The following is a 25,378-nucleotide window of genomic DNA, read 5'->3' on the forward strand; positions in this document are numbered from 1 at the left end:
GAATGCAGGCAAGGGGAGTGGAGGGAACATTCCAAGTCCCTGACTTAGGAAACAGACTTCCAGACCTTAACAGGGCTTCCACAGCCCACTGTCCTCACACTAAGGACACACATACACACACAGGCACATGTGCACACCCCTGTGCTGTACTACTTGAGGAGACCCAATCATGACTCTGTCCTACCCAGAGGGCACATTTGTGAGCCCCACATGGGGCATGGCACCTGCGTGCAGCAGATACGCAAGTGCTTACTTCCCAGGGTGGCGTCTGAGCCTCCCGAGCTGTCCTAGAACTAGGCGTCCTCGTTTTCCTCTTTGTGACTCTGCTCTTTTTTTTCTTTTATTATTCATATGTGCATACAAGGCTTGGGTCATTTCTCCCCCCTGCCCCCACCCCCTCCCTTACCACCCACTCCGCCCCCTCCCTCTCCCCCCTACCCCCTCAATACCCAGCAGAAACTGTTTTGCCCTTATTTCTAATTTTGTTGTAGAGAGAGTATAAGCAATAATAGGAAGGAACAAGGGGTTTTGCTGGTTGAGATAAGGATAGCTATACAGGGCATTGACTCACATTGATTTCCTGTGCATGGGTGTTACCTTCTAGGTTAATTCTTTTTAATCTAACCTTTTCTCTAGTTCCTGGTCCCTTCTCTTATTGGCCTCAGTTGCTTTTAAGGTATCTGCATTAGTTTCTCTGTGTTAAGGGCAACAAATGCTATCTAGTTTTTTAGGTGTCTTACCTATCCTCACCCCTTCCTTGTGTGCTCTCGCTTTTATCATGTGCTCAAAGTCCAATCCCCTTGTTGTGTTTGCCCTTGATCTAATGTCCACACATGAGGGAGAACATACGATTTTTGGTCTTTTGGGCCAGGCTAACCTCACTCAGAATGATGTTCTCCAATTCCATCCATTTACCAGCGAATGATAACATTTCGCTCTTCTTCATGGCTGCATAGAATTCCATTGTGTATAGATACCACATTTTCTTAATCCATTCGTCAGTGCTGGGGCATCTTGGCTGTTTCCATAACTTGGCTATTGTGAATAGTGCCGCAATAAACATGGATGTGCAGGTGCCTCTGGAGTAACAGTCTTTTGGGTATATCCCCAGGAGTGGTATTGCTGGATCAAATGGTAGATCGATGTCCAGCTTTTTAAGTAGCCTCCAAATTTTTTTCCAGAGTGGTTGTACTAGTCTACATTCCCACCAACAGTATAAGAGGGTTCCTTTTTCCCCGCATCCTCGCCAACACCTGTTGTTGGTGGTGTTGCTGATGATGGCTATTCTAACAGGGGTGAGGTGGAATCTTAGTGTGGTTTTAATTTGCATTTCCTTTATTGCTAGAGATGGTGAGCATTTTTTCATGTGTTTTCTGGCCATTTGAATTTCTTCTTTTGAGAAAGTTCTGTTTAGTTCACGTGCCCATTTCTTTATTGGTTCATTAGTTTTGGGAGAATTTAGTTTTTTAAGTTCCCTATATATTCTGGTTATGACTCTGCTCTTCTTAACACATCCCTTGTGAGGTCTTCCTGCTGCAGGCCATGGTTGCATGCTCCGAGAGGACCCAAGGCCCCAAGGCTCCTACAAAGCCAACCATGGCCTGATGACCTCATAGCAGGGCCCATCCAGAAAGCCTTTGGGGCCCACACTTGTCCTAGTTACATGAAACATTTCTAATTGACTGTTTTCAAGGGGCGTGTGTGTGTGTGTGTGTGTGTGTGTGTGTGTGTGTGCACATGTATGCGAATTCTAGGATGAGTTTTGATAGCATTAGCCAAGACAGAAGGTAACACAATTTTCCCATTAAAGGTCTTTAAGTTTCTCTCCTGGGAGGAATGGGTTATAACTGGTGTAGGAGGAGCTCAATTCTGCCTATACCCAGGAAACTCAGTCTTTGACCAGTAAACATGGGTTTCCAACCCATGCAGAGTGGAGTGATGGGAAATAGGAACAGATCTTCCCTTTACTTTCTCTCACTGACTCCTTTCCACACCTGTCTCCCATCATTGCCCAGAATAGTGGTCATTTTGTCACCTCCCTCCCTCCTGTCTGTCCGCAGGCTGCCACGTCACAGTAGATTATGGTAGAATTTCTCCCGCATAGCTGTTTTGGTTTTGCAGGTTTTTTGAAGTAAGTATATGTTAGTATCCACAGAGCCACATAAACATAAGTGTTCTCTCTCTCACAGTGGCCAAGGAGTTGTGAAGCTGGACGTTCAACCAAAGTGCGTGGCTGTTGGCCCCGGAGGCTATACTGTGGTCGTGTGTATTGGGCAGGTATGGATCCAGCTGGATTTGGGCTAGAAAGGACTGCATCTTCCAGCTGTGTGATGTCTAGCCTCTAAAATCTACTCATACTCACTTGACAGTAGCTGTAGCCAGTGTTTTGGTTGAGCACTCATGTGGCTGTGCCCAGGGCTTCCCATGTATGTAATCTTTCCACAGTGTGACAAGTTAGGCAGAGTACTCAGATGCCCACAGGCTGGCTGGGAAAAGGGCAGAGCTGGGATCTGTCTCTGAGTCTCAGATCACACTGCAGGCCTCAGTTGGAGCTGTGTAACTTTAGACACTTGCCTCTCTGAGCTCTTATATTCTCCTCCATAAGACATGGACAGGGATGATTGTGAGGATACTGTTGTTGAGCTCCTCACACATCTTGAATTCCTTTTACAAATGGGGAGGCTGAGACTCAGAGCAATCTGGTGAATTTGCCTAGGCCACGTGAGGGTAGGGTGGCACCTGGGCCTGGATGGGTTCTAATTCCACAGCCCGGGTTCTTGTTGCAATGCTGAGGTCACCTGCACACCTTTTCTTTTGGAATGCCTGGAACCAAGTGCCTTTGACTGAATCCATGGCTGACCTACTTTATACCGAATTCCGCTCCACTGCACACATCATCTGTCAGTAGGCCTGGACACCCCAGCGTGTGGACACACACTGCTGAAGAAAGCTGCCATGCAGGATTGGTCCACCCTCCTCGTTCTGTGAACCTAATTGCTTCAGGGAGAATGGATTCTGAGTGTCCTAGATAATACAAACTCCCTGCCAAGTAATTATTGCACACAGCCTGGATGGTCACGGGGGTGCAAACCTCAGGGCGGGGACTGCAATCTCCAGCCTTGTATTAGGACACCTGGCCTCTGTGGGGACCAGATGAGAATTTGGGGAGAACTTCTTTGTGGGAGGGCCTCAGTGGAGCTCCCCATCCCAGGCCTTGGTTTCTTCATGTGAGGTTTGGGGAGGTCACAGGCTTACCCTGCCCCTGAGGCTCATAGCAAGCAAGAATTACCTGGGGTGTGAGTAGTCTCAGCCCACCTGCTGAGGGAGGTGCCAGCAAGTGTCCTAGTGGACGAAGAGACAGACTTCTGGGAGCCCTAGGCCCCACTGACTTGCCAGCTCTCTGGGGCATCCATGGTCTCCTGACCAGGTGAGGACCTTCTGTTCCAGGAGCGCTGGCCCATGGAAACTGCAGGTCAAGTCTTACCTCAGGTTCATTGGGCAGGTGCTTGTGCCCTCCTTCACCTGGCAGAGACCAGGCTGTTTCCTGAGGTGGGTCTTAAGAGGTAGATTATAGTAGGGTGCTGCCACCTAGCCACTCCTCAACACTCAGAAGCAAAGTCCCTGAAGGGGCCCTCAGAGCAGCTGATGGCTCAGGCATGGGTATGATGGGGCAAGGCCAGACCTGTTGAAATTAGGCCACACTGTCTAGGGGCAGTCCAGTCAGAATAAGGTCATTGTTTCTTCTGTGTACACCGCAGGGTAGAGATAGGTTCACTGTGGTGGATAAGGGCAGGGTTGTAGGCTCCAAATGTGAGTCCTGACTCAGCCCCTGGACAAGTGGGGACACAGCATGTGAAGGTTTCCTGTTCTCCAACTTCCCTTCTGACCGGGGAGAGCTGACGCTGCTGTCTCCTAGGGCTGGAGCAGTCCTGGCCAGGTGCTCTGTACTCACTCAAGGGTGGGAGCTGCTGATTTGGCTTACCAAGACCAGTGCCGGATCTATCCTGAGCATTGAAATTACATCTTCCAGATGTGTAGGCCCTGCTGGGTTCGCATCCCCCCAGGAAACAGGCCCAGGACCATTTGTGAACTCTTCCCACCACAGGTGGGTGCCTGGGCCAGGATTAGGTCACCACCTGCTTACTTCCAGAGTCCTGTCTGGTCAGCATGTTCTGTGGGAGTGTCTCCACTAGGGCTAAGGTAGCTGGGCCCAGCATCATTAGGATTTTCTGACCCCACACATGGACTTCCAGGTACTCGGCAGGCTGGACTCCAGGACCCCTGCTGTGGTACCCTGGTCTTTTTCTTCCCACTTCTGCAGCTGGAAGTGCTCAGGTGGAGTCCATGGAACTCTGCTGCTGGCCCTGAAGACTGGGTGTTCAGTGTCCTCTGCCACATGGGTACCATGCTCTCCCAGGCCCTGGCAGGTGTCAGCCTGAGTCCCTGTGGATTGTGCCATTGCTCCTGTTGCCTTAGAGCCAAGTCCCTTCCTGGTGCTTCTGTCCTTTGCCCTCCAGAGAACACTGCTCAGCACTGTTAGTCACTGTGCCCATTGTCTCAAGGTGGTGCTTGCAGCTAGTGATAATGCGGTCTTTTTTTTTTTTATTTTTATTTATTCACATGTGCATACATTGCTTTGGTCATTTCTCCTCCTGACCCCCACCCCCACTCTCTCCCCTCTCCCCCTCACTTCCAGGCAGAACCTGTTCTGCCCTTATCTCTAATTTTGTTAAAAAGAAGACATAAGCATAATGAGAAAGACAAAGCGTTTCTGCTAGTTGAGTTAAGGATGACTATACAGAGAGATTCCTAGCATTGCTTCCATGTACAGTGTGTTACAGTCCAATTTGATTCATCTCTAACTGACCTTTACACTGGTTCCTGATCCCAATAATGCAGTCTTCATGATGGTGGTGACAGCCACCACTTCCTGATGCTGGCTGACCAGGGCCTGTCACTGCCCCTACTTGACTGATAAGGGAGAGACACACCTCAGTCCAAGACTGGGACTGTACCTGGGATGTGACTCAAAGCCCAGGGTCTCCACCAGGATGCACGCCCCTAATGATGAGCAGTGTCACAGGTGTCCACTGTGCTAACTTGTAGATCGTCTTGCTGAAGGACCAGAGGAAATGCTTCAGCATCGACAACCCTGGCTATGAGCCTGAAGTTGTGGCAGTGCACCCTGGCGGGGACACAGTAGCTGTTGGAGGAGCGGTAAGACCCTTCTCATTCCTGTGCCTTCTGACCTTGGTATTCTAGTGATCTGGGGACCACGTGAGCTGTGTGAGTCCTAGGGAAGTGGGGAGGCAATGACAGTCCTAGATGTGAAAAGCGTGCTCTGGGTCCCAGCATCTCCTGCTGTCTCCACACGAGTGTCCCCAGTTGACCAGACCTGCCCTGCATTGTGCAGTCTACATGCTTTAGTGGGCCTTCTGCAGTAGGGTGGGTAGCCACCTCACACCACAGGTGTGTTGGCTCGCTGCCCCCACACTCAGGGCATCTGGTGTGGCAGAGAATAGGGGAGGCTTGCACTGCGGCCATTCATCTGCAGGCCCTTACCAAGCACCTTACTGTACACTGCCTCGGCCACAGCATGGCCACACAGTCCTGCAGGAGCTCATGACCTTGGGCAGGCCCAGGGCAGGGAGCACCCAAAAGTGGGCATCTTGGCCTCAGAGTTAGAGTTAGCCCTGCAAGTGGTTGCGAGCTAGAGAGGGCAGCATATCAAGCAAAAATAGTGTCTCATGGTGCTGGGCTTAGAGGTGGCAAGAAATTTCTTAGTAAATTCTGGATACTGAATCATTTCACAGTTTTCCTTGAGTTCTAGCTTCTAGTCACCCACAGAGCAGTCACTGCCTGCCAGGCCAAGTGCCTCCAGAGGATGTATTTCATCCTCCCCTTAGCCCCAGGAGGCTGGGGCTTCTGATAAGCTAGTCTTGCAGCTGAATTGCAAACTTTTGAACCCCTGGGCAACAAGTGCCTCCCCCAGAGGAAGCTAGGCCAAGCTGTCCATGTATTGCCTAGTCCCATTGGTGCCTAGAAGCCCAGCTCCAGGGCCTCCTGCCCAATGCACCAGCTTCCTGCACCCATCTGTCGAGGCCCTCAGGCTACTGGCTACACAGAGATGCTGGTGACCTTTTTTGTGGCTGTTGGGGGCTCAAAGGCTAATGTATAGGAAGGGCTTTGTCTAGTGCCTGGATTATGGAAGTGTGCGGCAGCATTAACTCAGCAGCATCACCACACAGCCCCGCCTCCAACCTCAGAAGCCTTCCAGGCCTGCTCCCTCTGCCTTAGAAGTGTATGAAGCTAAGGACCTGGGGTCAGCTGGTCAGTGTCTCCCATGAAGAGGTGAGGGAGTTCTCCCAACCCTCACCCCACCAAGAAGCAGTCCCTAGCTATAGCTCATGGCAGAGGTTTCCAGCTGGCCCTCACGTCCCAAGTTAGGCCAGTGCCGTGGCTTGTTTAGACCTTCTGTTGCCTCATTCCAGTGTCCTGGGAAACTGGATGAAACAAACCCCAGGTTAGACCAGGAGGAAAGTATTTTCTTTGAACAGATACATGGCCAGAGTAGCCTGTATCCTGTGCCTGAGCTACAAGGCCTCTTTCAGGAGGCAAGACACACACACATGCACATGCACACAGGCAAGCATACACTTCTCCTGGCCCCAATCAGCAGCATGACCGCCTCCCCCATCCTGTTTGCACTATACAGACGGGTTGGTTTTCCTTCCCTCTTGTTCTCAGGCTAGGCAATGTTCCTGGGGCTCCTCTAGTTCTGTCACTATCCCTGTCCCCCACTTTTTGGGCTCTGGCATGTTTATGCCAGGGTCCTCAGTGGAAGGTGAAGGTTTGAGCCTAGTGTTCCCTTTACACAACTCCATCACCCCACCTGGCTCACTCAACCTTAATCTTTTGCATGTTAGAACTGCCCTTTAAACAGCACTTTGAAGGAAACTGGGGTGTATCTTCCTAAGCCACGCAGGTACACAGCTGCTTTGTGCTGCTTTTTCCCGTTGTACCACACACCATGCTGCACCCATTTCAGTGACATGATATTCCAGCAAGTAGATGCCCACAGGGTATGCAGTCCATGTTCATCCATGTGAGGAAATTTAGTGGTACACTGAGATTATGTCCCAAGTGCCCCTGGAGCGACCTGGGCAATCTGTCAACATGGCTCTTTTCCTTCATTTGAGCTTTCCCTGTGGGTGATTTCCTCCTTGCCAGACCATGAGTCCTTGAATCCTGCATGACGGACAGAGCCTGGGCAGGGCTTTGTGATCATGTGGGAGGACAGTGCTGGGGCTCCTAGCAGTGGAGACTGGCAGATACAACCGCCCCACTGAACCCTTCCACTGCTACCCTCACTGCTTCATTCAGGTACATGCTGCTTTTCAAAGCCAGTATGGTGGACAGGGCAGCAGCTGTGAGAAGTGAGGGGCTCTGGGGAAAGTGGTTTCTGCCCTGGGGTCAGAACCCTGCATCTCTAGAGAGTAGGTGCACCCTTCTTTTTTTTTTTTTTTTTTTTTTTTTCATTTTTCTTTTATTATTCATATGTGCATACAAGGCTTGGTTCATTTCTCCCCCCTGCCCCCACCCCCTCCCTTACCACCCACTCCACCCCCTCCCTCTCTCCCCCACCCCCTCAATACCCAGCAGAAACTATTTTGCCCTTATTTCTAATTTTGTTGTAGAGAGAGTATAAGCAATAATAGGAAGGAACAAGGGTTTTTGCTGGTTGAGATAAGGATAGCTATACAGGGCATTGACTCACATTGATTTCCTGTGCGTGTGTGTTACCTTCTAGGTTAATTCTTTTTGATCTCACCTTTTCTCTAGTACCTGTTCCCCTTTTCCTATTGGCCTCAGTTGCTTTAAGGTATCTGCTTTAGTTTCTCTGCGTTAAGGGCAACAAATGCTAGCTAATTTTTTAGGTGTCTTACCTATCCTCACCCCTCCCTTGTGAGGTGCACCCTTCTGAGGGGAGCTGCCCGAGCACAATAGTGTGACAGGAACATTGCCAGTGCTGGCCTAGTTGAACTGGTATCTTGAGCCCACCAGTGCTGGGGGTCACCACAAGGCAGAGGCCCCCTAGGAGGTTGTGTCCCCAGAAGGCTATGTCCCCTGAAGGCTGTGCGTGTAGGTATTTCCCCAGGTTTGCCTAGGAGCACCTGTCTGAATGACACAGGTGTTTAAGGAGGGCTTCTTGACCTCCAGCTGACAGAGAATCAGAGTGAAGAGGCCTGGTCTCCAGTTCCAGTGCCCTCCAGAGTCATTCTGCCCACACAAGAAGGAAACTGAGCACTGCTAAAGCACTTTAGGGAGTGTGAGAAGGAGCATGCAGCTCCCCCAGTGACCAGGGCCCAGGGAAAAGCACTTCCTAGCTGATGTCCTGACCTTCCTATCTAGGAAAGGGTATGTTGCGTGTGTTGGGAAATGACTGTCTTCTCCATCCCGGCCTGCAGGATGGCAATGTGCGTGTGTACTCCATTCTGGGCACCACGCTGAAGGACGAGGGCAAGCTCCTAGAAGCCAAAGGACCTGTGACAGACTTGGCCTACTCCCACGATGGCGCCTTCCTTGCTGTGTGTGATGCCAGCAAGGTGGTCACGGTGTTTAGTGTGGCTGACGGTTACTCGGTGAGTGGGCCGTGGACCCTTCTGTCCCTCTGTACAGCACAGGTGCAAGTGGCTGGAGGATCCCGGACTATTCTTCCTGAGCCTGTGTCCTTGTTTCCATGATTGGCAGGCACTGTGGGGTTCTTGGGAGGAGGCAGTGAGCTCTGAGGGTTGCCTGGCTTGGAGTAACGCTAAGGGAACAGACTCTGTCCTGTCCCTGGTCACTATGAGGGATGGCAAAGATGATGTGTGGGAACTGGCCTCAACCCTGACCTTCCACTTCTGTTTTTAACCTGCCACTAGGAGAACAATATTTTTTATGGACACCATGCAAAGATCGTGTGCCTGGCCTGGTCACCAGACAATGAACACTTTGCCTCTGGCGGCATGGACATGATGGTGTACGTCTGGACCCTGAGTGACCCAGAGACAAGAGTCAAGATCCAAGGTGACTCCCACCTGCAGTCCTCAGTAGAGTGTCCATGAGCTGGGCTCTGCAAGCTGCCCCAGAGGCCATTGCCAGGGTCCAGTGTCCCTGGGGTCTGTGGGGTGATAACGACTAGCTCTCCTTTCCAGCACACACGGGGCACTCTGCCAGCCTGTGTGGAGGGGCCGTGTAGAGGGAAGCCAAGGCACTCCATGAGAACACATGGGGCGTGTGAGGAAGGGCTCCTGGCATCTTCCTTCCCCTGCCTGTCCTAGAGCTCAGCCGCAATCAGGCTCCTGCACTCCTGCCGCGGCAGGAGCCACAAGGGGATTACAGATTTCCCAAGGGGCTTCATTTTAGATAGAAACCAGTTGTTCTTAATAGCGAGTTTGATTCAGCCCAGCATCTCATTTTCACCCGTGCTGGTGGCTCATGCCCTAAGCTCCGCAGCAGGTGCTGGTGGCCCTGTGTGCGGCACCCCTTCTCCCCTCCTGCCTTTTGTGTTAAATGTGACGGGGATCCTCACCTTCTAAGTGATCCGGGAGCAGTCCCAGAGCTTTATGGGAGGGAGATGCTGCATCATCACCATTCCTGGTGGGCAGACCAAGGTGTCTTCCAAGTGGCCATCCTGATATGTGTGGAAATTCACAATCTTGTAGTGAGTAATCTAGCAAGTTCATGAAAGAAATGAATCAAGAAAGAAATGTGGCAGAGCTAGTGGGGTGTCCAGTGGAGAACAGGGCCCGTATCTGTCACGGTCCATGAACTTCCAGAAACAAAGTGACCTCCAAGCTAAACTTTCATGCATGTGGATGAGTCCTGTGCCCAGAAAGAGTCAGTGTGGTGGTGCGGATGTGGCTCAGAGGTTCAGCCTTAACAGTTGAGCTTGGTGGTTTATGGAGCTACCAGGCACCAGTGCCCCACGCTACCTCCTGTATTAGGGCCTGGATGGTCTGACTTACAGGGTCCTCATCTGACTCCCCATACTCCATCCATGTGGGGCTGTAGACCAAGCCTGGTAGCCGCCTAGGGCTGGGGAGCAGAGAGCCAGTGGTGCCCACTTCCTGGAACTGAGAGGCTCCCAGGACCTCGTGGGAAGGGCCAGCCAAAGAGGAAGCATAGAGGCATGGGCACCTCACCACTGGAATGAGAATGGGAGGCAGTGAGGGGCAGTGTGGGGTCTCATCACCCTGGTGTGACCTGAGATGGGGTGTCAGGTGGGTCAAAACCCTGTGTTTCTCAAACTGTTACTCAGCATCATGTGTTTACCTGTTTTATGCTACTGGTGACACACTGCTCAGTCATCTCTTGGGCCCGGGGGCATTGGTTGTAGGCCCTTCTCAGATACCAAAATGCAAGATCTCAAGTTGTTTGTATAAAATTGTGTAGTGGAATGATGGGCTGGAAGCATGGCTCAAGCAGTAGAGGGCCTGCCTAGCAAGCTTTGTGCCCTGATTTCAAACTCCAGTACTACCAAAAAAACAACGTAGCATAGTATTTGCTTATAACCTGCATATGTCCTCCTGTACACGTGAATCGCCCCTCGATCGCTCACAGTGCCTCATGCAGTGTGCATGCCATGGAAGCAGCTGTTACACGGTACTGATCGGGGAATATTTGACAAGAAAGAGTTTGTCCTTCTTTGTGACAGATACAGGCATTGTGGGCCTGACCATATTTTCCATCCTTGTTGGCTGGGTCTACAGATACCCATGACTGACTGCATATCTGCTTATGTCTTATCTGAGAATTGTTGCTTTATACGTACAAAGAAGGGTGCTTTTTACCTTCTTTGGGGGAGGGGACGGTTGGTGTTGGGGCTTAGAAAGGAGCCACTGGCTCCACCCAGTGTCCTAGTGCAAGGCTGGGTTTGCCTGCTCCTTGGCCTCGATCCTCTGCAGTCCATCCTTCTGGTGGTTAGTTATGGGGCCTTTGGTGATAGTCAGAGAAGTTCCATTTTCCTTAAACCTTTGTCCTTTCTTCACAGATGCACACCGTCTGCACCACGTCAGCAGCCTGGCCTGGCTGGATGAGCACACTCTGGTTACCACCTCCCACGACGCCTCTGTCAAGGAGTGGACAATCACCTACTGAGGACTCCCTCCCACCCCGACGGACCGAATCAGGGACTAGAGTTTAACTGCCGCGGAACATATTTCTCTAACTATTTCTGTAATGCACCCCTTGCCCCGCCCACCCACCCTAGGAGCAGGGGGCCTGGTGACTACCCTCATCTCTGCAGGGTGTTCATGTCTGTACGCGTCCTTCTAAAAGCTTTAGACAGTAACAGTTTGCACATGAAAAATAAAGCGAGCACTTAAACAACGTGTGGAGCATAACTCAAAACCCACAACTCAACCAGACCTTGAAAATATGGAACATTCCAGAGGCAGAGCCTCCAAAGCACAGAGACCCAGCCCCGGGGCTCTCGCTGTCTGTCGGGAGGCTGCACAGGGAGCACAGCGCACGTCCCCTTTCCCATGCAGGACACGTCTGCACTGGAGAGGAGGGACAGCGTTGCAGTCAGCACGCCGGCGTTGTCGGTAGAACAAGCATCTGTTCCACACTGAGTCACGCCACGTGGCTGCCCCCGGGAGCCGCCCGGGGTCACATGGGGACACACGAAAACCTTGGATGTGTTTCATTGTCAGCTTTTGTGCTTGGTTTTAAGAACAGAATTGTGGGATTTTTTTTTTTTAAGTGTATCTTTAAACTGTTGCCTGTCATTCTTGCGCTGGCACATTGACAGCACCGTGTCCAGGCATGTAGAGCCCTTGTTAGCCAGACTGAGGTGTCCTGGCCACCATTATCATCATGCTTCAATGTTTACTGTCATCCCCTCTGCCCCCAAGAACAAAGGTTAAGGGCAAAGGTGAAGTCACTGTAATCTGTCATTGTTTTTACCTTTTCTTTTTCAGTGCAGAAATTAAAAGTAAGTATAAAGCACCGTGATTGGGAGTTTCTTTGTGTGTCGGAATCGCTGGTAAATGTTGGCTAAGAACAATCCTCCCTTGCACTTGTGAAAATATTTTGAGCGCTTTAAGAGATTAGACTGAGAAATAATTAAATATCTTTTCTCTTGATTGTGGATCACTGGCTCTGTGTGATGGGGCACATGGAGGTGGGGGGAGATGTGGGGAGCCCTGGCGGCTATAAGTGTCTCACCAGCCTGCAGCTTGGGAGGCAAAACCTGAAGTGGTGACTTCTTTTTATTTCTTCGAAAGGACACTTTTTGTGAGTTATTATAGTGTGTATAAATACTTACATGGTGGTTTTGTGTGGTTTTACTGAATGCCAAATATACCAAAGTAGTCATATCAGATACCAAGCTTGTTCACTCAACACCCATTTCTGACCTTTATTTCAAGTAATATTTGTCTTTGTATGTAAATATTTTAAATCCACATTGAAGGGGCCAGGAGAATAGCCATTCACAAAATCAGAAACACTGAAATGATACAGAAATTATAAGTATGTACTAGATCAAAGGACATATAAGTGTGTTTGACATGACATAATTTTTAACATCTTAATTTTTCATGGAAATTATATATCTTACAGTTTTCAAAATACAGGGTTAGAAACTAAGTCACAAAATAATGTATATGGAGTGACCCCATTTATGGAAAAATATCATAAACTCAGAATTTTAAAGTGGCTTAGTTTAGAAGGTCCACAGGGAAGGAGGCTGTCTCATTCCTTCACTCAACAAAATTAGAGCCTTTGGGGTATTTTTTGTTTGTTTTACTTTTGAGACAAGGTCTCACTATGTAGCCCAGGCAGGCCTCAACCTCATGGTCCCCTGGCTCAGCCTCCCAAGTTCTGATTATAGAGGTGCTTGCACACTATACCAGGCTAAAGGCTTTTTGAAAAAAGAGGCACACCCAAGATCTTCACCTATTTTAAAGGAAAATTTTTACTTGTATACACACAAGTGAACTTTGAAAGAGAAGACTGGGAATCAGAACAAAAAGCCACTTTCTGTAGAGAAGACACAGGCAGTGTCTGTGAGCAAGCAGTTTGCTGTCATCAGCAGTTGCACACCGCCTTTTGCAGCAAATCCTGGTCACTGGGGGAGAGGAGTGACGTTCACAGATGGGGAGACCTCCCTGGCTGGCTCCTTTGTAGGCAAGGTGATACCTCCATGCATGCCAAGTTCATATTGCAGAGCAGCCTTGGCTGCCAGGAGCTAGAAGGATTCTGAGATCTCGCTGGGCTGCACTGGATCCGACAGCCATGTCTGGCTGATCCGAGTGGGATCACCACTCAGAGCAGGAGGCTCATCGCCAGCTTAGAGCCGCAGGGAGGCCTGGTGGAGCAAGAAGGCTCCACCTTAGCAAAACTGCACCAAGCCAGGGGCTTGGATTCCTTTTTTTCCAGCCCTGCTAAGATGAAAAAGCCCAAAAGAAAGCTGTTAGCGCGTGTAGGTCTCGGATAAATTCCATAGCCTCCCTCCATCAGCGCTGCCCTTGAACGGGCATGTAGATAACTGTGCATCTGACACTGCCGTCAGGTTGTCAAGTGCGTGTGTGCAAATGTGCATGCAAGCTGAACATGAGGAAGTCCTGGAACTGAACCCCTGCCGCAAAGAAAGTCTTCATGCTCACAGTCAATCACCACACTGACATAAGGTATTGATCATCAGACAACCAATGGGCATAAAAATACTTAGACAAGGATCTTTTGGGTTTCGCCTTATGTAAATTTGCCTAATGAGTAACCCGGAATATGTTAGAGCCTAATTCATCCTGTGTGAGTCTCAGAGCTGGGGCCCCATTTGTGATGTCCGTATCTGGAAATTATTAAAGACCCCAAGAGCTTGTTATATGGAGATGTACTGTACCAGAAATTGAAAACCAAGAAAAAAATTTACAACTAATGTATCTAAAAGAAACTATTATAAGATCATTACTTGTTATTATAGCATTCTTATAGGAAAAATATTTTCCACAAAAAAAAAAAAGAGGCATCATTTTACATTTAGGAAAATCTCTTAGCGTCTGGTTTTCTCCATTCAATCTGTGACATTGTTTTCATTAAAGTAAATGAAGAAAAGCGGGTCTCAACGCACGTACACAGAAAAGCTCAAGTGCTTGTAAGCATTTCAGACACTTGTGAACATCCGTCTTTGACACGATACAAAAACTATGTGGAAACTCCCTAACGGTTCAATTCTCTATGGAATCTGAAGCCACACCGATGAACTTGAGCTTGTCTTCCATTGCATTAAAGTCCTCTTTGCTTGCATCTTTAACCATGTGTGAGTTTGTAGCATTCATTGGTTATTTGGACAAGTGATTCACTGAGTTAGATCTCTCAGATGTTAAGACATTTCACACAGTATCAGAAAGTCACATTTCTTTCACCAATTCAAAAGCATCATTATTGGAAGTTAACACAGCTCCAAGTGACTACGACAGGTCCCGGGGTCTCTGTTCCCTGAGGCCTTCATAACCTCCCATTGTGTCTCCAGGTCAGGGCCAACTTGCTTCTTATTTTGGTTCCACTTTCCAGAGATGCAAGTGTGGAGGAGACACGTGTCCACTCCCACTGAATGGGAACCCATTAGTCACGTGAGCACGTCAATTTTCAAGAGGCTGGGTGGCTGGAGTAGGGGACTGGGAAGCACAGGCTCTGGAGGGGAGGCGCCATACCCAGTTAGGCTCCATTACTTAGGAAAGGGAGAGCAGCCTTGTCCCCTTCCCTGCCCCTGCCACACACATCAAATTCTATCTTGGGCATCTCTGGGAATGTTTTCTCCTGACATCTCTGTTAAGTACCCTTGGACTACAAAGTGAATTTTAAAAAATCAGTTACAAGTGTCCACCTGAATGAGCCAAGATTTTCTCAATAGTCTGCAACCAAAACAAAATAGAAGAACATTTGATTACTGAGATTGGCATGGAATTGAGGCTGACAGAGAACTGCAAGTGACTATGATACAAGCATAAAACTACACGTAAGAGTGTACATATATAACCTGCAACTGAAGCTGAGGTTTTAAACTGCGACACAGTTAACATTGATTATACAGTTGAGCTAAGAGTCGTTGGTTTTTAACTAATAAATAACCTGCTTAATGCTTTTATAAATTAGAATTCTGGGTAAAATTTTGTATAAAATAATTTTACTAAAGTATGTTTGAAAGTCACTGGATTAAATTGTCTTAAAAAGCAATAATTTCTCATTATAGAATAAAAACAAACTTAAAATTTGCCCATGAGTATTTAATCCCAGAAAGAAAGTTTCTAATTTTATTATTTTTTTATTCAAGGGTGAAAAAAAGTCCAAAAAGAAAATCAATGCCATTTCTGTGGTAACCACAGCACTGAATAACACTTGAATTTTTTTTTAGTACACATATATCCCAAATATTGCACCCATAGCTACAAGTGCAGAAAAATATTCATTGTTGATCTGAAATTCAGATTTAACTGGCCATCCTGTTCTTTGTTTTGCTAACTCTGAAAACCCTAAGTCGATGGGCATATCACATGTTTCATGGTCATCCTGCCAGGTGTGGGTATCCTCCCCTTGTAAGGGACGCCAAAACTGGGAATATTCAGCTGGGTAAGTTGAGGCAAATTATGGATTTGGAATTAAGTCTGCCTGACCCGATCCTCGGGGAAAGGTCTTCATCATTCCAGAGTGCAGAAGCAAGACAGAAGGACAGAAAGTGGAGGAAGATGCACTGCACTTCTACAATGGGGCGGTGAGCAGCCTGCCCTAGTCAGAGTGCAGCAAAGAGATCACTCAAATCATCAGGCTGAAGATGATTGAATGGGGATCAATTGAGGGGGTACGGATAGAATTAGGACACCAGGCAGGGTGATGAAATGCTCAGAAGTAGCTTGGAGGAAGATGTTACCAATGCAGAGCCTGCAGGAACAAGGGGAGGGAGTTCTTGCAAGGGAGCAGGGGTACCACGGAGACTCCCACTGGCCAAACCCAACAGGAGCAGAGGCCTGGTTCACAAGGCACCCCGTCTCCATGACAACCCTTGGTCACTACTCTCAGGTACCCAGGAGGAGAGCAATCCAGTGTCTGTGCTGATGGGAGCAGCTGTGTGTGGCTGCCATGGAATCATGTTCGTCCCAGCTCTGGTCTTTGGACTCCACCATCTTTAAATTAAACATTTCCTCACAGTTGCGTCTTCATTCCATTTTGGCACTTCTCCCTCCAATACTGTGTCTGGATTCCAAAAAGGAAACTAAGGAAGAAATAAAGGAGGAAGGGGGTGATGCAAATCCTAGGGAAGGAAAACACTTTCCTGGAATGATGACTGACTTCCCTTTAGGTCTCAATAGCCTGAATTGGGCCACTGTAGGTTCTGTAATCCCAGCTAGATGGGAGACCATAAATAGAAGGATCACAGTCTAAGGCCAACACTGGGCAAAAACATGAGACCCTACCTGAAAAACAACTAAAGTACAAAAGGGCTGAGGGTGTTGCTCAAATGGTACAGTGCCTGCCTAGCAAGCAGAGTCCTTATGTTTAAACCCCACTGTCACAAAAGACAAAGATCGTGAGAGATGCCCCTGCGTAGAGAATTCTGTTAGAGAATGGCATATGCTTTTCACTTTTCAGGTATGTTTCCAGTCACCCAATTATCATCCTACTTTTGACCCTGTCACCACAAAAGTGTTCTTGCTTGAAGACTCAATCCATTAGTTTATTACATCAATTATTCACACTAACTAAAATGCTGATATTTTGTTAGTAGTAGATGTTAATATGAAGCAATATGGTTCATATCATTAATTCCTGATAATTAACTTTGAAAAGGAAAAGAAGGAGCTTGGACAAAATAAGCCAAAGAGGTCAGAAAGCATTAGAGACCCCATGCCAGAAGGCCATTTTCCCTGTCCTACGAGCCAGGCCCCTCCCATGATCCTAGACTGGGTCTTTAATTTGGGTTCTGTTCAGTAATTCGTCACAATATCTGATGAGAAGGAGAGAAGTGATGACCACCTCTGTCTATCTTAAAAGAAGGTGGGGAGCAGGATGAAGCTGGGGCTCCGTGTAAATGCTTGCCTGGTTCTCATGGAAGAAGCTGTTCACACAGTCCTATTTCAGAGTCATTGTCCTCATGCCCTCCCCACCCCGGGCCCAATCAGCTCAGCTGTGTTTGGTTTGCAGGCCGGTGCTACCTGGAGTGATGGAGCAGGCAGGGGAAGCATCTGGGTTGTGAAGGGTGGGTCTCCAGAGTGCACGTTGCAGGTCTTCTCAATGCCAAAGGTAAGTGACCTTGGGACTTCCTTTGGGAGGCAAAGAAGGCCACAGTTGGACAAATTCAACTCAAAGCAAGCAGATACACACAGAGTTGTCTGTACAACTGGTATTTCCAGGACCCACCTGCAACACCAGATACTGGAGACCCGAACATGCCACGCTAGGTGTGTGCTGCCTAATGAGGAAAGCTCTGCTCTCATGCCCAGAAGAATGGCTCTTTGTGCTTCATCTGCTCCTCGCCTGCTGAGTGATCTTGGACACTCAGGAGCAGGGAAGCCAGACTGGGAGGAAATTTATTACATAGGATGATTGAGTGCATAGGCATGGAATTACATCTTAACAATATAATTGGGGTTTATGTTGTTGTATAAAAACTAAGTCAGTTCAGGCTAATCCAAACTCTGAAGAAGTGGTGCCATGTGTCAAGAAAGGAGGGGGAAAGGGAAGAGGAAGAGGAGGCGGAGAAAGAAGGAGCGTGTAAGGAACACTGGCTGGAGCCATTCATATGGCCATATGGAGAACGGTACTCTGCAGGGGGAAACAGAGCAACACGTTGGCAATTGAGTTAGAATCACTGACTTGTTTTCTTGTGATCAGATCACAAATTAGCCTAAATGGTACCACAAGGAGATGACTTTTTTTTTAAGGCAGCTTCCAGAGAAACAGGAATAACCTTGTCTGCTGCATTCTAACTTGCCCTGATTTGTAGGTGGTCCAAAAATCAGGCCAAGCAATGTGCCTCAGATAACTTGGAATTTTGGCAAGTATGCCTCTTTTACGCCTCTTTGACTCCCTCTCATCTTCTCTTCACCCTTCTCTTCCTTCCTCCCTCCCTTCCTTTCTTCCTTTTTCCCTTTCATACCAACATCCAGCTCGTTAGATTTGGAAAACGACATTGACAGTACTTAAAGGTTACAGAGTACTAATCACAGTGAAGCCAGTACTCAGGCTTGGCCACGTTGACGAACACAAGCTGCCATCTTTGACCTGAGGCTTCAGTCACCAGGTGCAAACAACCCCACCCATTGGTTCTCTCTCTGGCACGCATATGTAACTTCGTGTGCATTTCAGTTTTTTAAATCTCACATTTGAACTGGAGCACAGGCCCCTGTGGAACTTCCTGAGAACAACTTCCTCCCCATTAGCGTTACTCCCGTGGTGGTGGGGCTGTCCTGGAAAGAGTAAGACATTAAGCAGCACTCCTGCCTCTACACGCAGGAGCCAGTCAATCCCCCTGCCTTGGTGTGTCACCAAAAATGTCTCCCAACACTGCTAATTCAGAGGAGGATCCATTTTTTTATTTCTAAAGAGCTGGGTTGCTATTGTAGGGTAAAGAGCTTTACACTTTGTGATTCTAATAATTTTTAAGAAAGAACTGATGAATTAGATATTTGACTTCTTCACTTTATTCGTTCATTTAAAATTCACTCAATTATTTGTTCACTCATATATTCAAGGGGAGAGGTGGCAAACGCTAAGTCCATGTCTCTTCTCAGGGCCATCATCCTTGAGGACACGGAAGGTACGTCTTTCACGTAGGAATTTCACCTTGTTTCTAAAAAACATCAGCAACAGCAGAATGATTTTGCACCTGCCATTTTCAAGTGCATTTTACTTACATAGTCAACAGGCTAGCTTGGCACATTTTAGCTCCTACACTTCTAACACTCATGGGTTACCCTCGGTGTACCAGCTGCTTCACTTGGCTTTGGGAACACACTCAACTTTGAGAGTTGGGCAGATGTGGTCTGTCGCTTCACTGCATTTCTAGAGCAGTGGGAGAGTCTTAACGAGGGATCATAGGGTAACAGTGCGTGCTTGCTGTGGGAGAGATGTCCACGGCTATGGGAGGGAGCCATGGGTGCCTGGACAAGGGACATGAAGTCCAGCCTGGAGCTGGGGGAGGGATGGGGGCTATTAATCCACCTTTCAGGTTTCAGTGAGCTCCTGGATGTACAGCGGCTCTGTACCACTTCCACCATGTCCCAGGCCTCCTACCAGCCAGGGTGTGCCCCACCTCCACCCCCACCTTTCTGGAGGCCTCATTGTCTCTGGTTCTGAGGTCCTTCGGTTGCAGTGCTTAGCTGAAAACAGCAGAGAGCAGCTGCAAATCCTGGCTGGGCAGAAGCCAAGCCTGCTGTTGGATCTTGGGCTCCTGGCAGAGGGGCTGAGGAAGCCCAGCTTGGCCAGCAGAGGGGCAGGCGCTCCCTCCTCCTTGTGCCTCCACCTCCAGGGAGCCGCCTCCTGGCCTTCTGCCTTCAGAGAAACTGGCTGGGTCTGTTTTGAAACATCCCAGGTTGGCAGCAATGAATGGATGGTTTCCCTTGGCTGACTTTGGTTATGAACCTGTGGGGGGCCCAGCAGGAAGAGTGCCAGCCCTTTGATCTCTCCTCCTTTGTTAAGAGGACAGACTGGCAGGGGACTGCTTTGTAATTATCTTGTTTGAGATGAGCAGAGAACATAATTGCCCTCTGCAGGGATAACCCAGTCCAGGAAGATCCCTTTTTACTAACACATAATGAGTGTTTTTCTAGCCCACTTTTGAGTGGAAGGGGGCTTGGTGTACTGGGCACAGTGGCCTGGCTTCTTCCCTTCCCAGTCCTATCCAGGATCCCCTCTTCTCAGCTGCTTTCTTTCAGGCAAAAGAGGTCAACGGCAATAGATTTTTCCTAAGAGGTACTAACAGATGGTGAGTGTACGGCCCTAACTCAAAGTAGCACAACCTACTCCATTTTGTAAAGGATCCTATCTTGTCTGGCAGGAAGGCTGTTTTACTTTGTTTTTTAGGAACTGCTTTTCTGAACTCAGGGGGAAACCAATTTGCATCTTGTTGACAATATATTTGGCCTCATGATGTCATAGAAAAGATTGTACAAGTTAACAAGCAACCACCTGGGCAACAAAACATTGAGAAACTGACCACCCCAGCTGCTTCCTGGAACAGCCAGCTAAACAAACAAACAAAAATGTCAATACTATATTCCTTTTGCATCTTAAATGCTTATGAACCCCAGCTCTAACCTTGTTCTAAGCAGATACCTCTTAGTATCAGCCCCTTTCCTTCCTTGGAAAGTGAATAAAACTTTGCTCTGCTTTGATTCTTGTTTTGCTATGAAATCTTTCACATCCCACGGACTGGTCTTTTGGACTGGGACCTACCAGTGGGGAGTGAGTTTCTTCTTTCCTCTTCCCCAGGTCAGCCCACTGGGACCTTGGTGTTAGCCAGCTTTCCAAACCTGTACCCTAAGAAGGGTGGACTAAGAGGAATGTGCCTGCCTGTATAGTGGGTCTTTTAGCCTTCCCAACATGTGATCCAAGACCGTCTGCATCTGAGACTACTTACAAAGGCTTGAATATCATTGTTTGCCCATGGCAACAGCAAGAAAACACAGCCCCACTTCTAAGTATATACTTGAGATTGGGGCTCAAAGGTATAGGTAAGGGTTTTTGAGCACCTCTGTTCAAAAGAGCCCCAAACTAGAATCAGTCCATCAGGAGGTGGACTGAGAAGCAAAGGTGATCGGTTCATATTCAGTGGTCAAAGTGAAGGAACTACTGATACAGGCACCATGGCATTCATCTTGTCAGCAGGACACAGAGCAGAGAACCTGTGTGATTCCACTCATGAACCCCAAGAGCAGGCTAGAGTGATGTGCGGGAATGACCATTAGGATGGTGGGACCTGGAGTAGGATGGGAGTTACTGCTTAGGAAGGGGTGTGGTAGAGCCTTTGGGGGTGTCAGACACACACACTAGCTGCTTATGAGTGATGGTTTTTACACAAGCGTATGTGTCCATGTGCAAACATGCTCGGAGTTCTCTGCTAAAGATCTATAGGCATTACTACATGTCACACACATGCACACACACGCACACATGTACACACGCACCCCTCTAGCTTCTTTCCAGACCTAGCAAATCAGAATCCGTTGGTGTGGGGGACTGGGGTCTGCACCTCGCACTCCTGACATAACTGGGCACATGGACCCCTGGCCTTATAGGCTGTTGAGGGAGGTGCTTCAGTCATCCCCAAGTCACACCAGATGCCATTTCCCATCTGGGCTGGAAGATTTCAAGATTTTTCTAAATCCGTCACTAGGGAGTAAGATTGGTGCAATAGGACCAATCCATTCACCCTGGGACCTCACTGTCTCTACCCAAGACAGAGGATATCTCGCAAGGAAGCACGGACAAGCAAACTATTTCCACCTTTCTAACTCTTATGGACCAATGTGTGTTAAATCTTCAGTCAGTTTTGCACATCATGTTCAGATCTGCCACCTTCTCCCCAGGTGTCACATGGCTTTATTAAGAGGTTGAGGCAGGGAATATGCAAGACTATGTTTATGTCATCTCGTTGGATCCTCAAAACAAACCAATGAGCAAAAATGAGGCTCAATAAACTACCCCAAAGGGACAGAGTAGGTAGGTGTGCTTGGGAATTTGACCCCATCTGACCCAGCAAGACATGCCTGTTGCAGTGCTGGTAAGAACCTGCTATGGGATTCCTGCTTTGTGTTTATTTATTTCAATATATGAGTATTTAGATGATAAGTAAACCAGTCATTAAAAATTATAAGTAGACATTAACCTTGGTAACTACATCTTAACCAGCAAGTGGATGGATGCACTATAATTTAGTAAGCTATACCCTAATACCAACATTGTTTGTGGTTTTGCCAGTGAAAAGATGATAAATGTGTTTTTACATAAATCTTTGCATTTAGAATTATTGCCTTGAGAGAAATTATTCAGTAGAATAACTAGAACCAAGATTGTGCACATATTTAAGACTGAGGGACAAGTTTGCTGCACTGCTCCCCAAAAATCTTCTATTACCTTATACCCTCTCCCTAGTGACTGCCTGTCTCACTGCACCCTAGCTAATTTTGGGTACCCTGACTTAAAACAAGTGTCATCAAATATGGCACCCAATGCAATCCAATTTGCACTGGTGAGGCCAGCCATCTTAAGTACATTTCTTATGCTTTTCATATGTGAACTTCTTAGTCTGTAGAGTGTCAGTGTGAGCTCTTAATAGATGTGTTAAGAAGCTGGGACAGTTTTGTATCTGCTGTGATGTGTTTCGTGGATGATTCTTTGTGTTGTAATCATGTTCCCAACTGACTCAGTCATCCAATCTTTAGTCAGTTAAATCTCTCCACTAATTCCTTTATGACTGCTCATTGGCTTAAGGTTGAAATTTTAGAAATTTGACTACCAAAGCAAAATAGTCACCCATGTTTTTCTATTGTGTTGTGATTTCATAATTTACCTATATATCAATAGACCAGGAGAGAGAGAGAGAGAGAGGGAGAGGGAGAGAGAGAGAGATTGTGACTGTGTGTGTATAGCCACAGCAAACTACTAAGTGAGATCCAACTTGGTATTTTTCAATTACAAATTATCAGTAAGTCTGTTATTTTAAACCACTGCCAGTGGTGCCACTTTGAATTTATAGTAAATTTATTTAGCGTAACTATTAAGCATCCATGTCAGACATTATGTATGCCACTCCACTGGCCAGTTCCTTATTGTAGTAATGCTGCATCACCCTATAATCCTAGCTCTGCAACGTCTCTGCTAGGAAAATCCCCATCATCACTTTTCTTTTTCAATGTATTTTGTCATTTTCTATGTATTCTTCAAGATCAATTTCAAAGTTACTTCATCAACTCAAAAATTGCTCCACTGACTTTTTTGTGACAGAGTTAGGTTTGTGCCTGATATTTATATTTCTAAAATAAAACATATCCTATTTAGTGATATTTATGTAAATGGTAAATCCATTTTAAAAAAGCATAGGAATGATCAAAACAAAAACCAGGAATTTCTTCTGGGGGAGAGAAGAAGACATGAGTATTGGGGGGGGTGTGGAGATTGTAAGATACGGTGATGTCTGTCACTTAACTGGAGAGGTGAAATATTTTTTATCTAAGGTGAATGTGTGATCACAAAAACTTAGCAGCTCAAGGAATAGACTTTATTATCTCAGAGTTTCCATGAGTCATGTTTCTGGGCACAGCATAGCTAGGGCCCCTGGAATGCTCAAGTCAAGGTGGTGGTGGCCTCACAGTCAGCCAGGGAGAGGCCCCAGCAAGATGGATGTCACAGTCCTGTGTGACATTATCACATGCATGCAACCCTCACCTTTGCCAGAAATAGGTCAGAGGTTCTACCCACACTCAGGGGAAAGGAACCCCACAGACACAGGAGCTGCACACCATGGGGGCCTCCCTAACAACCTGTCAGCATTGGTGGTTACACCTGTGTTCATTCAATTGTCTGTTAAGCTATATCCATGTGCATTTTATAATTATTTCTGTACCTACAATAAGCTTCACAGTTTCAAAATATTAAAACTAGGCTGGTTACTGTGGCTTACATCTGTTATCCCAGCTACTTGGGAGGCAGAGATCAGGAGGATCACAGTTCAAGGGCAGCCCAGGGGAAAAAGTTAGTGAGAACCCATTTCAGCAAATAATCTGGGTGTGGTAGTTCACATCTGTAATCCCAGCTATGCCAGAGGTATAGGTCAGAGGATCACAGCTTGAGGCCAGTCCCAGCCAAAAATATAAGACCCTTCCTAAAATAATTAAAGCAAAAAAGGCTGAGGATGTGACTCAAGGGACAGTGTGCCTGCCTAACAAGCATGAGGCTCTGAGCTCAAACTATAGTACTGTCAAAAAAAAATTTTTTTAAGCTGTGAAACAATTTCCTAAAATCAGTTAGTTTAGACCTCTATACTGAGATGTTGAAAGTTGCCATGAGCTTGGAAGGCATTCTACACATTGCCCTCAGAAATGTTTGAATTGTTCCTAAATTATTCTCATGCCTAATTCTGATTTGAAAAATGTAAGCAATCCTATTAATCCACAACCAGTTTTCAAAGAATTGACATTTTGCAAGATGTGCTGTGTGCACAGACCATAGGAGCAAAGGCTGAACCTTCTCTCAACCCTTTGTGACATTCAGCAGTTGTATTCACTCACCATTCTTACCAAATTTACTTCCTGCCATTTTGGTTTTGTTCCTATTGTGGATGGGCTCTTTATTTTTAAATATATTTTCTAAGGATTGGCACCATTAACCTGGAACATGGCTGAATTTTGGATTTGTACCACTTCCCCGTGCACTTTGTTAAATTCCCATTAAGTCTAAGAGTTTTTGTTTTTATATTCTTGTGATTTCTTGGTGTGTAATGGTGACACCTGGAAACCATGTCAGTTTTGGGTCCCTCCTTCCCAGTGGCCATCACAGGTTGGTGTCTCATGGAAGTAGGTCCCTTAAAGAGTCTTAGTCATCAGTCACACTTCTTTGACATTGTGGCAGATGGCTTAGTCTCCTTGAACCTCCTTTAGAGCCTGGGGTCATCAAAGTCTACTTCATAAGATTCTTGGGAAGATTAAATAAAACTGGCTGCTTTTAACAGTAGCCATCTCAAAGTTCACTAATGTTAGATAAAGCATGATCATTATTCTTTTCCAATGGGAATTTAAGAACAAGAAAGAGCCCCCCAAGTTGCTAACACCATTCTGGGTGGGAGGAGCAATGTCATCCACTGACCGCCTCCTCCCCCAGGCACAGGCTGCTAAGCCCCAGCCTTGGGGAGATAAAGTGGCAGCTCAAATACCCATGACTGATTTGAAGGGGAGGGGCACTCAAACCCAGCCCACCTTACCACAAAGCCTGCGCTGACCTCCCCTGGGCATCACACTAGAGCAGGGTGGAGGGGTGCCATCATTCACCCAAGCTGCTCAGCCCACTACACGTCAGGACCACGGGAGCCTCCCTGACAAGCTCTACCCATGCCTAAGCCCCTCCTCAGAGGAAACAGATCCGACTCCCAGGAGCCTCTGACATCTGCATCGTTTCCCAGCTCCCCAGGTGGTGGTAATGGCCAGGGTTGAGAACCACAGATGGCCCAGTGTGCAGTTACACACACGACAACCAGCGCACGAGGGTAATTCCAACTTCTGACTTTCCTGGTGTCTTTCCAGTAATGTTCCCCCATTATTTTCTTCCAGTCCATCAACCCAGTTCCTCTCACCTCTTGAAGGAGGAAGGCTTTTGGTTTAGGCCAAACCTCCCTCCTTCT

The 25,378-nt window shown here is 47.4% G+C and overlaps 1 protein-coding gene across 2 annotated transcripts in view; it reads left to right on the forward strand.

The window, feature by feature from the left end:
* Nucleotides 1-12,131, forward strand: part of Wdr1 (WD repeat domain 1) — a 39,422-nt gene extending 27,291 nt beyond the window's left edge. For both annotated transcript variants that reach the window (XM_074042617.1, XM_074042618.1), the window contains exons 11-15: nt 2,190-2,277; nt 5,107-5,217; nt 8,469-8,642; nt 8,925-9,069; nt 11,036-12,131. In XM_074042617.1, coding sequence (XP_073898718.1) covers nt 2,190-2,277; nt 5,107-5,217; nt 8,469-8,642; nt 8,925-9,069; nt 11,036-11,142 — 625 coding nt within the window. In that variant the 3' untranslated portion in view covers nt 11,143-12,131. The remainder of the gene's footprint in view (nt 1-2,189; nt 2,278-5,106; nt 5,218-8,468; nt 8,643-8,924; nt 9,070-11,035) is intronic.
* Nucleotides 12,132-25,378: the final 13,247 nt, after the last annotated feature.

Source organism: Castor canadensis, chromosome 9 (genome assembly GCF_047511655.1).
Source record: "Castor canadensis chromosome 9, mCasCan1.hap1v2, whole genome shotgun sequence".
Lineage (NCBI taxonomy): Eukaryota > Metazoa > Chordata > Mammalia > Rodentia > Castoridae > Castor > Castor canadensis.